This window comes from Melanaphis sacchari, unplaced genomic scaffold (genome assembly GCF_002803265.2).
Source record: "Melanaphis sacchari strain LSU unplaced genomic scaffold, SCAv2.0 Contig7_pilon_pilon, whole genome shotgun sequence".
NCBI classification, from domain to species: Eukaryota; Metazoa; Arthropoda; class Insecta; order Hemiptera; family Aphididae; genus Melanaphis; species Melanaphis sacchari.
The window spans coordinates 1,917,250-1,935,188 of record NW_020271560.1 but is presented as its reverse complement, the minus strand read 5'-3'; the positions used below and the strand labels follow the sequence as shown (position 1 = coordinate 1,935,188).

Here is a 17,939-nt window from a genome sequence, read left to right as displayed (position 1 = left end):
AATACTCTCATTCCCCCTCCGATGACAGACCATTTGGACAAAATTATTATTTTACACGTGGCCTCACTGTCTAATGTCTTTTGTTGTTATTTTGCTTTCTTATCAAACGACATTGATAATCCCCGGTAATTCCGTAATTTCAAATTTTGAAAAACGTGATTATTAATCCATAATATATTAATGTCCATATCACTAGTCACTAGATAGAAAATACAAAACAGTAAAAACAAATCCTGTTGTTGAATAGCTGTTGGCAATTGGCAGTTGCTAGATAGGACTTTTTAGGAGTTAGGAGTTGGGAATAGTGAATTAAGTTAAAGAACTCCGTGAACTATTATATTATCGCTGGACACTGCTTTTTATTTGTTTATATATATATATATATATATTTAACAGTAAACATTTAACACCCGTAGGCTGTATTGCAATTATTGTCCATATTTGTTTCCGATTATTTCGAATGCTTTAAATCTGGATGAATATAACACAATGTTAGCCGCCACCAATCCACAAGTAAGTAATTTTTGACTATTAACATACCTCAGAAAATAATAATAATTATTTTAGGTGTTTATACCTTTTGGGCGGCAACATATAAAAAATAGATTCATTGGTGAAGTGAATACTCCATCAGTTGGATATTATGATCGACCAGAACTTCATGCTGATGAATTTTTATCAAAAACAATAAATGATCTATCTTTGAATCCATCAAATAATACACATGTACGTATTTTTATTATTGTATAGTTAATATTTAAGAAGCTAGATTCAATAGTAAAATATTTGTAATGGCAGTAGCAGTATAAAAACTTTTAAGGATACAATACTTACATAATTATAAATAAACCATGATAAACTATTAGTAACTATGAAAAATCTTCAACCATCCATACACTGATATCAAAAAGTGATTTACTATAATATAACTTTATGTGTTACTATCTGGTTGAATTTTATATATTTAAATTATATTATAATTGTTAATATAATTACTTCATATATATGATGATGTAGCTAAATATAAAAATATTTTTAAAGAAAACAATGCATTTATATATTTAAATTAATTATGTTTTATTGTCAATCATAATTAATGTAAATCAGACAGCTGCGCAATTCCCCTATGGAAAATTGTATATGGATCTCCATTACATGTCTGATTTATTTAACATAAAAGTGTAAATCTGAAGTTGATAATTTAGTCATCGTTGGCAAACATTTTTCAAGTATATTTCAGTTCATGGACAAATTAATTTAAATTAACACTTCAAAATCAATTTAAAATAATAAAATATGTTATGTGTGTGTATGTTTTATCCAATAGGTAATAATAATTAAGATACTATTGTAAAAATTTGTATTAACATATTTTTATATATAAGTATTCATAAAATAGTTAACTGAAACCACCGAGGCTATAATTATGGAATTTGATGATAAATTTATTTTTATGATGTAGACACTCATTAAGAAAGGATTTTCCCTAAATTGGGTTAAAAGCTAAAAAAAATGGAAAAACTATTTGTTGTTCAAATTTTTTTTTAATTTAACATAAATACTTTAATTCAAAAAATATATTATCTTTTACTTTAAAAATATGTGCAGCTGTAACAAACTGTGATTACTTATATATATTTATATATATTATAAGTATATATGTGTATGATAACTATAAATAAACATGAGGATTTATCATATACATAACTTAATTAATAACCATAAGACGCATTTTAAAGTATGAAGAGATTATAGACAAACAAATTTTTTTAATATATTGATTACATTTTACAATGTTGATTGATACTGGCTAGAATAGTGTATTTTTGACGCTAGTTTTATATCAGGATGAATATATAGGACATTCGGCGTACACATCCTGCTAAGATAAATATACGTATTAGAGGTTGACCAATCGTAGACCATATATATGGATATTTACGATAACTTTAATAAGAATGAGCACTCTAGCCTACAAGTACTAATTCCAGACTGACTAAATTTTGTCAAATGTGGTATCATAGAACTTGAAGCAACATCCCTATATGTTATCACATTATTGTATTCATATTATTACTTTTATTTGGACTTAGTATAATTTCAACAAACATAGACACTTAGAAAATATTCACTTAAAATGTACTCAAATTATTCAAATTTCATCTTTTGGGGCCTGTATTACATTGAAGTTAGTAATACAGTTTAAAGAGGGGTAAATCCATGAGATTTTAATTTGTCATAGACAACACTGTTCAAGATCAATTAGTATTATATAAATTCAATAATAAAATAAAATAATTACAAAAAAAATCCCATCCAAAAAATTATATTTTAATTATTACAAGTATGTAAAGAGAAAAAAAATAACAATATACCTAAAAAAATATTTATAATAATAAATCTATCGTGCTAAGATATATATAACGGTAAGATAACAACAGTCAGGAAATCAATAAGCAAGAGAAACATGTAGTTGTCAAAGATGACAGACAGTGTTCTATTATTTTTGCAGGGATAATTCAAATTTTAGTTGTTGTCTTTATTCACTAATTATCCCTCATATTTTAGTGTTGAATTAAAAAAGAACTAAAAACTAGTCGCCTTAGTTTAATTTAATATTATTGCTAATAATAATATAGACTCAAAAATAGTACTATCATGATTTACTAATTTATTTTAATGATTGTTTTTAGTTTTTTACTATAAACTTAATGTTTTATTATTTTAGACACAAGAAAACTTTATTTTGAGAGAAAAAGATGGAGCTGAAGAAGAATTATATGTTTCTGGTAAAATAGTTGTGCATAGTCGAGGAAACACTTGTAAATCTGCAGCTGATAAAGAAGACTATACTCCAAGCTCCAGAACATTAGTCTGTACTTATACAATGGAAACTAATGTTTCTCATGCTTTATGGAGTAAATTCAATATTTCACCAGAAGTCAATGAAAGTGAAATAAAGCTAGAAGGTATATTTTCTTACTCATAAAAACAATGAAATAGTTAAGGTTATTATTGTTAGTTTACTACAATGATGATAATCAAATAATAGTAAAATCATCGATTAAAAATCAAATACACGCATATATGATAGGAGGTTAACTTTAAAAGTATATATTATATAGATTACTAATTATTATTTTAGCTTTATACTTATAATGTTCTACTATATTCCTTATAACCTAAATTTTTATTTTACAGAAAAAATAGTTCCATGCATATGTATAGTTGATGCAAAAAAAATAAGTTTATATTCTGAAGGAGGAGATGTTTGGCATACACCGTTATATTTTAAGGTATACTATTAAAATGATATCACAAATTAAAACCAATTTGTATATGCTTGTAATTTTATATTACATGCTAAGAAAACACAAGATATATTTTATGAAGATTTAATCAAGAATACAAATTGTTTAAGATCACATTTTACAATTAAAGATCTAATTTATTTATTTATTTATTTATTTTTTTTTTTTTTTTTTGTGGCGTATAAACTATTTTGTAACTAAAATAAAAATGTTTGATTACAAAGAAATAAAAAGAAAGATTTTTATATTAAATGCTAAATATGAAAGAATTAAAACTGATAAATTCAAAATCTATACTCTGTGTCTTTCCACACAATATCAAGACAAATCCAGCTATGACATGGTGACATGGTGTTATGTAGAAATGTATAACAGAACCGTTTTTTGTCGAACCATGGTAGTGTGTTCACTCGCTTAATAGTGTACCTACTTAATTATTTTTTCTATCATATTTAATTATCAATTATTAGTAGAGCAAGAATTTTCATGCACAAAAAATCATCAAATATGCATTTAAAAAATATGTACTTAAGCATCAAAAAATTTAAAATATACAGTTAAATATGCCCTCAAATAATTAATACACTAAGATTTATATCTTTAAAAATTATATTTTTTCCTTACCTATTTAATTTTATATTATCTCTATAAGTTTTAACTGAATTTGATATCACTTTGTTGTAATCTAATTTACAAATTCATAACTGTGGTAAAATGAGTCTTATTCGTCTTTATGAAAATATAGAAACAGTTAAATATAATCCAATAAATATTAAAATTTAAATTATTTTTTCAGGTAACATCTGTTTGGAATACTAGTTTTGGCATATTAATTGAAAGAGATTTAGGTCAAGTGCCTATTGATATGACAGGAAAATCTTTACCATTACCAACCATATACTCATTGAGTCAACCGTTAAAAGAAGTTTTGCCTTTATTCTTATTAAAACAAGGTATTTAATTATTTTAGGTTCATATTAATCAATTATTAATTCTACCTTATATCATAAAAATATTTATATATTTTATGTTATAAGTAAATTAATATAAGTATTAATTATGTATTACACAGAATAGACAATTTAATTTAACCAGTTAAATTTTATAGGAAGTGTATTACAGTATGCCAGAGATTGTTTAACTACTATAGTTTTCACCAGTATTGATTTTAATATATGTTTGATGTATGACATTTTAAATGGTCTACATAGTGTATGGAAGATCAGGAAGCCTACAACTGAAGTAAACTATAATATTTTATAAAGATACATTTTTATTTTTTTATTCTTGATATATAGGAATGCAATATTATGTGTGGTCAAGATTCAATTTATTCTACAACAACAAATCCATCATATATTCCTAGCAATAGTAATCAAATTAATGCTATGTCAAGCTCATTAGTAGCTGGTTCAGGGTTTTTAACTGACAGGCAAGTACTGGGTAAATCTTTTAATTTTAAACAATAAGCACTCATTATTTTTTTTTTTTTAATATTTTTTACGAAATATAATTTTCACAAATGTTTTTGTGATCTTAAATTATATAGAAAAAATATAACTATTTTCAAAAACATTTATAAATATATTAATTTTTGAGGTAATAAGTGTTTAAAAAAAAATGTCCATACCGTTTGTTTTCTTTGTATAGTCTAGATGCAATATATCCAACTTTCATTTAACTAAACGATTCTTGCATAATTAGCTTTAATATTATAGTAAATCGGTCTATTAAAGTTAATAATGATATTTATGTTAATTAAATTTTTATCATTATTTAAATTTATCAACATTAATGTATGAGCATTTTTAATTATTAATATTTTATGTATGTATAACTTGCATTAAATTATAAAAATCTTAAAATAGTCTGATATAAAAACAGATAATATTCTTAACTTTTATTTGATACTATATCAGTACTCTTTTTCTTCTATCTTTTACTGTTAATGAAATATTTATGCTATCTCTATCTCTCATTTTCATCTATCTCTGTGTTTGATGTCTTCTTTCCTTGTGGGATTTCAACAGTATGTGTCTTTACACTATCAGAGATCAAACTCTGGATTTTTTTTTTGTTCAGTAACTCATAAAACAATTTATTTACTTTACCTCCCTATTATTCTAAATATGATCAGTTAATTTTAATATTTTACTTGTAATCAGGAAATTTCTTAATTTGTTCATTTTCCAAATTTATTTTCTTTTTAGGGCCATTTATTCAGTATAGGTAGTATAGTATTCTTCTAATAAATATATTAATTTTTTTCTCTTTAGTTATTTACCCAGTTTTCACCCATAAATCTATACTAGGCTTAGAAACCTGTAATATGGGTATTTTTTTAATCTTTTATATAACAGTTTTGAATTAAACAATTCTTCAAGTACATACTATCCTTTATTTACTGACACAATTTTCAATTTAACTTTATTGTACACATGTTTTTGGCTGTTTTATTAGATATTTTGTTTGTTTTTTTTGTTAATTTTTAAACCTATCTCTTGGCTACTTTTATTAGTTCATTAGTTTTTGTTTTCATTTTACTTAAGGAACTGTTTATTATAGTTGTGTTTACGAATATAATATTTTGTGCCATAGTAAAAAAGTTTTAATTACTTTTACTTGGTCATTTAATAGTTAAGTTTTAAAAATGTTGACATTTTTAAAAAGATTTTCTCAAAAAAATGTATAAAATAATTTTTTTTAGATTATCATTAAATCATCCAGTCAATTCAAGTCCATTCACTTTCAACAATAGACGAAGTACTCCAAATATAATGTCACCATTTACTACTCTGAGTCCTATGGCTGGAATAAGGTTTAATAATAAAGTTTTATTTAACACATCTTTTAATAGTTAGTATATTTTTAAATGAAATTTATCAATTTTAGTCATTACAACTCCTCTGTCTGGAATAGTCCTTCAAATACTTCAAAAAGGCGTTCAAATGCTACTATTACTAATAATCAAACATTCAATACCCCAACATCTATGTCTCGTATTGTTAATGCTAGGCTGGGTCATGGAAGCATGTATGGAGATAATAATTCTAAACCTGTTAGTCCTGATATTTGTTTAGAATATATGTGGACAGAAAATCAAAACACTAAAGGGTATACATTTTTAAATAATTTCAAGATTTTATTATTCGAATTATTTTTCATATTTATAATTAAAATCAATGAAATTTAATTACTTCCAATCTTTCATATTCCAACAGTGACGGATAGTGATAGCTTATTTTATTGGAAATTGCTGTCAAGGTCTATAAATAAATAATGTGATAGTATTGAGATCAGGGTATGAAGATCCTTCTTATCAATTTTAAATGGGGTCTGTTAGAAAATTCTCTTTAAACCTATCCGTCACTGTATTCCACAAATATTGATTAACATTTATAATTTATTTACGTTTTGCGTTGGTGTTAAGGAATCAAGAAATATGTGCTTCAACAAAAGTGTTCATTGCTTCAAATTTTGTTGGAGACAGTCATTTATGTTATCTTTTACCTAAAAAAAATCAATTAATATGTGTTGAATTGGAACATTCAGAAACAAATATAAGTGATATTACTTTAGGAAACGTCACTGTTCTTTCAGCAAAAGATGCAGCATATTTACCAGTAATTATTAATTTTGCCAATTTTATTATTAACAAAAAATTAACATGATTTTTTTATTAAATAGTGTTACAATTTTTATTAGTTAATTTAATATTTGATTAATATTTTGAAAAATTTACTTAACAAATTGAATTATCTTAAAATAGTTAATTATTGTAGGTTAAACATATCGGCAATTAAAATAATTAATATTAATTAGGAGCCAGATTTATTTGCAAATGCATATATGTATTGGAATAAAATATTTGAAATCTGATGAGAATTGTCCCCGATTTAAATCATTCTTATTAAAATAACACTAATTGTATTTTGCACATTCCAACAGTTTTACCTATTAAATGAATATTTAATGCATATTAGTAGTTTTATATTACATACTATTTAGCATATATATTTGTTTTTCGTTATATTTTCACGTCCATGCCATATAATATCAATAAAATTACGACTGGTCATTATTAATAAAGATAAGATGATATATTCATTTGCAACATATAAATAATATATTAATATAGATCAATTTTTGTTTTAATTTTTATTAATGTGGGCTAGGTGAACAAAATACTTTTTTATACTTTTTTAATAATTAATTAATATTTATTTTTTACATAATTTTAAATTAAAAATTTTCGATTCAGTATTTAGTTCATATTTTGTAGCAAAATAAATTCTTAAAAAAGCATTTTAAGTAGCCAAAAAAAACATATATTAAATTTAATTCTAAAAAAATAAATTTCAATTAAACATAAAATTAAATATTAAAAATGGAATTTACGACCATATATTTAGTCAAGTTACTTTCATTAAAACTCATTATATTGGGTGCTAATATATTTTTATACATAGAAAAAGCCTTTCCACGTCAACCAATGTAATCGGTTCATATTTCATATAAACTAATTCATGTAAATACTACTATAGATAATTATAAATAAAACTATTTCTTACAATAACCATAGTTATTTTATCAGTCATACATTATTTACTGGTTTTATAATTTCTGGTAATAAAAATATAATCCAAGTATAATATATATAGAAATAAGTTAAATTTTTAAGAAAAATATGTAAAAATCAAAAAAAAAAGAACCAAATAGGTGGAAAAACAATAAAAAGCAGGTTTTGTGGAAAAAAGCAAAAAAAAGTTTACTTCATTAAAATCGGAACGATTCAAAACGTATTTATGTATAAGAATCATCTTTTTATCATACTCGCCTTAATAGAAGCATTTGCTACAAAATCCGAGCCTTATTAATTACTATATTAGCTTAAATTTTTTATTATAATGTAGGCAACATTGTCTTTTTAAAATTCATAATTTTTCTACCTATGGTTTATTTATACAATTTATACCAATATTAAACAATAAATAAAATTTATAAATGTAAAAGCTCTATGAATTGAAAAAAAGAATTATTTTCTATTTAATAAAGTTATTCTTGAAAAAATTGTATTCAAATAAAGTGATTAGAGAGTGCTATTACAATATAATATATTTAAATACTATTAAATAATTTGAATATTAGATATTAGTAACAAAAATAATAGCTAACCATATTATTCTAGTAACTGGCCTATTTTATTAAATTTATACTAATAAGTTTTAAATTTATTATTATTATTTCTAAATTATTGATGTATAATATATATTTTTATACTTTAGTCAAAAAATTTAACTGTTATAATGGATTGTCAAAATACTATTTCATTGTATTCTGGAATATTAATTATTGGTTCTATCCAATTGGGGAGTATGTCCTCAATATTTGATGAAAATACATCTTATTTTACAGCAACAAACAAGTCAACAATTGGAAGTCCGTTAATTAAGTAATAGATTATTTTTAATTTAAATTTTACTTTTAATCTTATATAATATTAATGACATTTTTTTTAACATAGCCGTAAAAGTTTATTATCATCTACAAGAAATGAAGATATTCAGATGAATGAAAACGTTAACAGCATTTTATCATCTTCTGAGTACGACTCGCAACTTGTAGCACATTTTGAAACACCATATTCTGAATCATCAATTAATTATTATACATCTAAAGTAGAATTAAAATACTTAAGAGATCCTATATCTTCTCGTGTTACTTTAGTAAATATTTTTATTTTTTATGTAATGCTTAACAATCAATTTACTAAATGTTTTGTATCACATTTAGGTTCATGAAGATGGAAGTATGATTAGAATTGATTTTCCTGTTATTAGTTCCTCTCCATTAGGTTAGTAGGTAGTTATTAAAATAATTAAGAAATTATAAATTTTAATTTCTTTGTGTTTTTTTAGTTACTAAATGTTTGAATACATTAAAAAATGTTCTTAAAAAATCAACTGTTATGGAACTTATGACAAAATGGTATACAGTTAGAAATGCTCCAGGTACACAAAATATATCTGGCGAAGAGGAATGGAAATTATTTATCCAAATGTTACTGAGACTCATAGGATATAACCTAGAATCATTGCCATTAACACAAGATTCTTTGAATACTTGTAATGATACTCCAGCAAAATCTAAAAAACAGAGGGTTTTGGATATAGGCAGTGACGAAGATTGGACATTTATGTTAAAATCATCATATAACAATTTCCGGGGCAATAATATAGCAGCCTCTCTTGGATTGAAAAATAAACCAAAGATTTATGATAAAAGTTTTTATCAACCTTCAAACTTAAAGAATAATATTGATACAAATGCAATACTATTTCCTTATATCTATGATGTTTTATTTTCTTTACATTTAGTCTATGAAGTATGTATAATACAAGGAAGCAAATACATTTATATTTATTGTTTTGTTTTTTTCAAGGACTTAAAACTTAATACAATGAAAACAAATTTACTACCAATGGTTGTACAATTATTATACCAATTAGCAACTGACTTGAAATTAGATGAATATGTTTTTCATTATTGGAAAGATTATCCTAATTTTTGTAACAGAAATTATTCATCATTAGGAGTAAGTTATTACCAATTATTTATAATATAGAAAATACTTATACATTTTGTTTTGTGTGTTTTGTTTATTTAAATTTTAGATGAGTCAAATAAGTGAAGAAAATCTAAAAACCCTTATTATTCCATCATATTTTGAACCAAGTCCACCTAACATATTTAGATTGTGTTTCTTGCTAATGAAATATTATAAAGCTAATCCTTATCCTTGTATAGAAAATGTAAATAGAAGGACCAAGAATTTAGTTCAGGTAAGACACATGAAATAAAAGTTATTTATTTTAATAAGATATACTTATTTTCAATATATATATATTGATCTGTTTTACATTATATATTATACAAAAATGAGTTATTAGCATTTTGAAATCACAATATTGTATATACTCGCAACGTGCTTAGTAATTAAAATATAGAAATAAAATACTCAAATAACATTCTTAAATTTAAGTTTGATAATGTGTTAATCTGTTCTAATATTAAAGCTAACGTTTACAAAATTGGTTTGTTGCATACAAATTTATTATGTTGTACATTTGTTAGATGAGAATACAAATACAGACATACCTTAATTTTAAACATTAATTTGGGTTAAAAAATATTGTAAAATTTTAAATTTGAATTCTTGATAAGAGAATATTTATTAGAATTTACTTTATTTAAGTTTTAAATACACTTCTAATTTTTACAGATATATGGTTTATTGTGTTTAAAAAAAAAGTCTCACATAAAAGCATTAATAAAAATAATAAATCCTGCCGGAGTAAAATCAAATAAAAATGAAACCATTTCATTAGAGAGCGTAAATTTGAAAAGCAATGTATCAAAATATCAGCACACTACATTATTTATGTCAAAAATAGGTAAAATTTCGAAAAAAAAAATAATTATCAATTTGATTTATAATGTAATATATTTATAGGAATCACACAACAAACTTTATTAACCTACCCACCTGGAGTTGCAATATTGCTATGTGATGTTATTGATAAATGCAGAGAAAATCCACCAACAAATTGGCCAAAATCAGCATTTGAATTAATTATGAGAGAAGATTTAGCATCACAGACGTTAAATATATTTTATAATAATGACAATAAAAAAAATAATCTTAAAAATATGGATAAATCTAACAATTGGAATGATGTGGGTGAAACAGATAATAGTATTATAAAAGATGGTATGGAAAATCTGGATGATGAGGTATACATTTATTATTTTTATTACAGTTAATCTTATTTTAATAAAAAATTAAGATCACTTTTTACTAAAATTATATTTCTATTTATTGCAGGTTATGAAATTATTATGGAGTCAAGATCATCGTATAACAGACGTGAGAAATTTTTTACAATCTTGTCACCCAGTGACCATTGGTATTAAACAACCACCAGAAGCTAGTGATCACGACTTCGTTGAGGAACAAGAAAAATATTTATATTCAATTTGCTCAAGAACAATGGCTCTCCCAGTTGGCAGGTAAGATTTAAAAATAAAAAGTGTCATCATTGATTTCTCTATAAGTAGTATGAATCGTTTGATAGTTAAAAAGTGCTATGAACACAATTCATGAATGAAAATTTATTTAAACTTAATGCTAAAAATTTTTTTTTTTTATTACTTTTATATGATTAGAGGAATGTTTACTATGAGGTCAATTCAACCTGTTATAACTGAACCACTTCCTTTGCCAAAACTTTGTTTATCTGGTAAAACTCCACGCGGTGCTGCAGTTGAACTTACCCACATAGATATTGTTCCTAACATGAATCTTTGGCCATTATTTCATAATGGAGTAGCTGCTGGGTTACGAATAATGCCTTCAGCTGATAATATTGATTCTACTTGGATTCTGTACAATAAACCTAGAGTATAAATATATATTATATGATATTAAGTACTATTTTTTGCTTTATATTTATATTTTTGCATATATGTAGAGTGCTCCTGAAGCATTGCCAGAACACGCTGGATTTCTTATGGCATTGGGATTAAACAGACATATTACTAATTTAGCTACAATGAATACTTATGAATATCTATGTAGATCTCATGAAATGATCAGTATTGCTATACTTATTGGATTAGCAGCAGCTAAAAGAGGTATAGTTCATTATTATAATTTATAATATATAGCAAATTCGAGTTGAAAGGTATCACTAAATATTTCAGTTGGATGATCTTGTATTCAAATAGAAGTTTTGAGGAAAAAAAAGTGGGAGGATGTTTATGCATAATATAACTTAATTTTTTTTAATGACAACATCAATTTATAGAGTATTTTTTTCTAAACAATTAGTGTATAAAATGTTTTTTTCATATTTTATAAAATTGATAAAGTTAAAATATTTTAAAAATTTATATTTGCGAATAATAAATTGTGTTTAACTTACACTCTTAAATTAAATTATTATCTTTGATATTGTTTAATACCTATTTATAGACTGAGATAACATAAACTAACACTCATTTTATTCATAATTTACCCTGGTTTATTTAACTTAAATGCATATCAATAACTTGGGTAATATTCGCCTAATAATTATGATAATAAATTCAGTTTGTTATAAAATAGTTTTGTAACAATATTTTTTTACATAACATCAAGTTTTTAGTTTTTGTTTCATGTAATAAAAAATGTATTAAAATTAATAATAGTAAAAAAGTAGAACCTTTTTGATTTTTGGCAAAAGTAACTAGTTTTTGACAAGCAGATCTGTGTCCAAATAGGTTTCACCCAAATCATAATTATATTCTTAGACTTTTACATGGATTAAATTAAAATGTCAATAATCAAAATTGATAATGGCAGAGCCTAGACCAAATAATTTTCACGAAAACACTGAATTGCTGTTAATGGCTTATATGTATGCTTATTTATGTTCATCATTAAGACATTACTTGGCCCCATTAGATCTTTTTATGGGGGTATTTAAAAACTAATGTATTTGCAGGTTCACTTATTAATGTTGATAATTTAAAAACTTAATACAAGTGAAAAATTGAAATTTATTTGAAAATGTATAATTTGATATTCTCTTTTATTCCTTGCCATTTCAATATTGAATCATCCAATTGGAATATTTAATGGTACCTCTAAGTTTAAATAGACTGTATATACATACTATTTACTGATTATTTTATTATTTATTAGGTACTATGGATACAGAAATAACACGAATGTTATGCATCTTTATCGAATCTTTATTACCTCCAACTACAATTGAATTAGACATGAGTCAAAACTTGCAAATTGCAGCACTATTAAGTATTGGTCTTCTTTATCAAAAAACTGCCCATAGACACATAGCAGAAGCACTGTTATCCGAAATAGGCCGACCACCTGGTCCAGAAATGGATAATAGTATTGATAGAGAATCTTATTCATTAGCAGCAAGTCTTGGTCTTGGTTTAGTTGTATTAGGCAAAGGTTCAGATGTTGTTGGCCTTAGTGATTTATCAATTGCTGATACTTTGCATTACTATATGGTTGGAGGACATAAAAAACCTCTTACAGGTAAATAAAGAATTTTAAATTTTAGTAAATTGTTTACTTATAATAATTAGATTTGAATATTTATTTTTATTATATACCAGGGATGGTCTACATGAATTTTTTAATAAGCCACATAAATAAATAAAATTATATCAAAATCCAAAATGTTTATGAATACATTTTTAAAAATTTATATCAAAAAAGCTATATTTGTAACATCAAGTAAATTTTGATTTTATAAATAAGATGAGATACATAGGTGGCTCACCCCTGCTTTTTATTATTTATGTACTTGATATTTAATAACTTTTCATTTAAAAAACTATTTAGTAATCAGATTCTACGTTTCCAAAAGTTCTTACTCTATTAGATTAATATATTATTTAATTATAATATTATTACTATTGATATTGGATAGATTAGTGTTCTATATTTGAACCATATTATGATTTCCCATATTTGGATGTCGTATAAACTACCGCTATCAAAACTAATAAAGTAAATATAGCACAACCTAACCAGATATTGTGACTATATTTATTGATGAGCCAATGTGCTATATCAATCTATCGATATCAACTGTATTATTCTATCTAAAATAATGTTTTTTATTATTATTTAGGAGCACAAAAAGATAAATATATTAATCCAAGTTATCAAATCCGTGAAGGGGAAATGGTAAATGTAGATGTCACTTCAAGAGGTGCTACTTTAGCCTTAGGAATGATGTATTTTAAAACAGGAAACCAGTAAGCTATTTAAGGTTATGCAAGTATAAACTTTTATATTGAAAAATTATGTTTTATAGAGCTGTTGCAAATTGGATGTGTATACCAGATTCCCCATACCTACTAGATTTTATTAATCCGGAATTTATATTACTTAAAATGTTAGCTAGAGGCTTAATTATGTGGGATTATATATTACCCACTAAAGATTGGATAGAACAATTTGTTCCTCAATCTATTCAACGCTATTGTTTAGTAAAACCTAAACCAGGAATGGCTAATCCTGATTTAGAAACCATTAAGTATGTATAAATAAATAATTACATAAATCAATAATATTTTATAAAATTAAAAATTTATTTTTAGTCAAACATACTGTAATATTGTAGCTGGCTGTAGTATGGCAATGGGTTTACGTTTTGCCGGGTCTGCTAATGAAGAAGCTTTTAATACTCTTTTATCTTATTGCCAAATGTTTATATCATTATGTAGTAAGTCAGTTGCTGAACTTTGCGGTAAATCAACGATTGAAACTTGTATAAATGTTACTCTTATATCATTATCTATGGTAAGTTATTTCTACTTATTTTCTTTGAAAATGTAACCAAAATTTCTTGTTAGTTTTGCCATTTTTTTGAGTAATTATATTGAAAAAAATCCTTATTAAATATGAAATTATATTTATTTTATTAGCATTTTATAAATAATTTTAGACAAAGTTATTTTGAAAATTTTTAGGTTTTAGGCTGTTTAAGAAGCTATTAGTTTTATTATTACGCTTATATTTATATTATTAAAAATTTAAGTTTTATGTCAAATAGAAAACAAAAGATAACTTATTATTAACTTATTTTAAAATTTGAATTTGATCTTCAGAATAATATTTGAAACTTCAAATTATATAATCTGTGTTCATTTACTGAACTGTTGCAAATCATCCCCACATGTCTCATTTCAGAGAAAAATGCGTTATTGTGCATGTGTCATACCAATTGATTAATTTTAAAGTTATTATAGTGCTATTTTTTCAATTAGTTTTACTCCTATACGTATGTGTACTAATTGTTTATTTTTCATAAATAAGGTAATAGGAGAGGTATTTTGAATATATGTAGTAAATAAATAATGTGGCTCATTCATTGTTTATAAACATTTTTAAACTTATTTCATTAATTTTTCATTTTAAAAAAACTAATATTATAATTTATGATAGGCCATAACTTATTAGATATTAAGTAATAACTTTCTTGTTCCATTCAGATTATAAAAATACCTGTTGAAATAATCTTTATTTATTTCTTTTATTTAAGGTAATGGCAGGTACAGGAGATTTAGAAGTTTTGCGAATTTGTAGATATTTAAGATCAAGAGTGAGTGTATCGCCTCATAGTGTTATAACTTATGGATCTCATTTGGCCACACATATGGCACTAGGTTTATTATTTTTAGGTGGTGGAAGGTATACTCTTTCAACCACTCCAGAAGCTGTAGCTGCACTTATTATAGCATTTTATCCACAATTCCCTACTCACAGTAATGATAACAGGTAAGAATTAAAATTCAAAGTTCAAATTAGCATTTAATCAAATTGATTTTTATGTATTAATTTCAGATATCATTTACAAGCTTTTAGACATCTTTATATTTTAGCTACCGAACCTAGAATAATATTACCAAGAGACATTGATTCTGGAGATTTATGTTATGTTCATTTAAAAGTTATTTTTCTTGACACTGAATATTACAAAAACCAATATTATACTGTCAGAGCACCATGTTTACTGCCACAACTATCATTATTAAAAGAAGTACGTGTTGAAGATGGTAGATATTGGTCAATAGTGTTTGAACGTGATAGAAATTGGGATAAGCTTGAGTAAGAAAATATTATAATAGACTTATATCTCTTGTGGTAGGGGCTCGTATACCTAATTTTGTTAACTATTTTTATTATCAGTTGACACTTAGGTAAAAGCTTAAATATTATTCGCCTTTACTTTTAATGTCAATTTTAATATATTTATTACCCTTTTCATTTTTTACCTTATTTAAAATTTTATTTAATAAAAATTATCATTTATCAATGTGCTTAAAAATATAAATAATATTTCAAATTAATTTATTACAGAAATATGTTAAACAATGTAAATTGTTTAAATGTCAAGCATAAAGCTGGACATTTATCATATTCAGAAGATCCAAATGGTTACAAATCTCTCATAGCACAAAATCTAAGTTCAAATGATTTTAATTCCTGGACAATTTCTGTAAGTTATAACTTTTTGATTTCTAAAGTTATTAGTTTGAGTTTAAAATATATAGTTAAATAAAAAATATTTTTCAGCCTGAAATTATTTATGGGTTTTCTTCTGATCCAAAAATTGTTCAAATGGTTCGTTATTTTTTAAATTTGACAGGAGATAAAGTTAACAATCCCCATCAAAAAACTGTTACTCGACAATATGCTCAAATATTATTTAATTCAATAGTGCATGATAAAATATTTTTATTACCTCTTTGGATGCCAATAATGAAGGTGTGTAGTTTAACTATTTTTCTAATAAAATAAAATATTAATCTAATAATTATTTTAATTTAGACTTTAAGCAATTTACCTCAACCACCTAGTAGTTTTTATTGTTGGCAATTAAAATTATTCATCGAGGCGGCTAGTACAACTGTTTGTTCCAAAGAAAAATCAAATGATAGATCAAAATTAATTCCAATAATTTTTGCCTCCTCAATTGAAATGACTTGTGATGCTATGATTCAAAATTGGGAAACAGGTGAAAATAATCAAAGTTTAGATTATAAAGTAAATAAGACTAACTAATAACTATGCTTTATTATTTTGGTTTTATAGAAGGGATTTCAGTTAAAATATGTTGGGACTCAACAGATATTCAAAACTCTAAAACTGAGTTGATTAAAAGTGCATATTCTACATTATTGGATATTCCACATAAATCCAAAATACCTGAATTTGGTAAGATTTTAATATAACTTGGGTTTAATATTATAGTTAGTCAACTTAAATAATATTGTTTTTTGTGATATATTTTTCACTAATTTAAATTCATTAAAAATGTAGTTTTTATTAAAAAAAGAATATTTTTATTTTTTATGTTTTGAAATAATAAATATTTAAATTATAATTCTTTTATATTATATTTCTATAATACAATAACTCTATCATAAAAGTGTATACCTCACTTGAATATAATTAGATATTTCAGGAATAATGTAAAAATAAATAGAAAAAATTGCATACATAAATTTAGAATTGTTTTTGCATATTTTTGAATATTTTTAAGTAAGTATAAATAGAATATTTGCTACAGAATATAAATCTGGACTCTACTTATAATCAATAGGTCCAGTACTTATTTAAATTTTAAAGACTATAAATTTAATTGACTACTGGTTCAAACTCTTTTTTGAAACTTCAAGATACTCCAAAAATTATTCTATTTAGAAATATAAAATTAATAATATATATTGTCTTTCAATAAAGTATAAGACTAATAATAATATTTAAGAATAATAATTATTTTCATTTAAATAAATATCTTACATTGCTAGAATCACTAATATGTGTTGTTTTTCTATGTATTAATTAACATTAATCTATTTTTCAGCATTGACAGACCCACATTTGTTGTATGAATATACCAAAAAGCATTTTTTATCATGGGAAACAATTAGTAAAATATGTTCATAGTTTTAGTATTATTTTTTGTATCTATAGGTAATAGTTGTACAACATTTTGTATTTATTTAAATACCTAATTAATTTTTAATTTATGTTTTTTT

At 24.1% G+C, this 17,939-nt stretch overlaps 1 protein-coding gene across 1 annotated transcript; it reads left to right on the top strand.

The window, feature by feature from the left end:
- The first annotated feature begins 489 nt into the window (after positions 1-489).
- LOC112601928 (anaphase-promoting complex subunit 1) lies at positions 490-17,898 on the top strand. Its single transcript, XM_025349818.1, has 32 exons — positions 490-513; positions 568-726; positions 2,729-2,969; positions 3,202-3,296; positions 4,108-4,264; positions 4,420-4,553; positions 4,610-4,743; positions 6,019-6,129; positions 6,204-6,425; positions 6,742-6,934; positions 8,597-8,763; positions 8,836-9,037; positions 9,105-9,165; positions 9,230-9,696; positions 9,754-9,906; positions 9,986-10,153; positions 10,594-10,765; positions 10,825-11,105; positions 11,197-11,381; positions 11,538-11,772; positions 11,843-12,005; positions 13,057-13,419; positions 14,021-14,147; positions 14,207-14,428; positions 14,493-14,694; positions 15,437-15,672; positions 15,739-16,002; positions 16,255-16,393; positions 16,471-16,662; positions 16,726-16,912; positions 16,990-17,112; positions 17,765-17,898. The coding sequence occupies exons 1-32, from the start codon at positions 490-492 to the stop codon at positions 17,845-17,847; spliced, it is 5,862 nt and encodes a 1,953-aa protein (XP_025205603.1). The 3' UTR covers positions 17,848-17,898.
- The last annotated feature ends 41 nt before the right edge of the window (positions 17,899-17,939 follow it).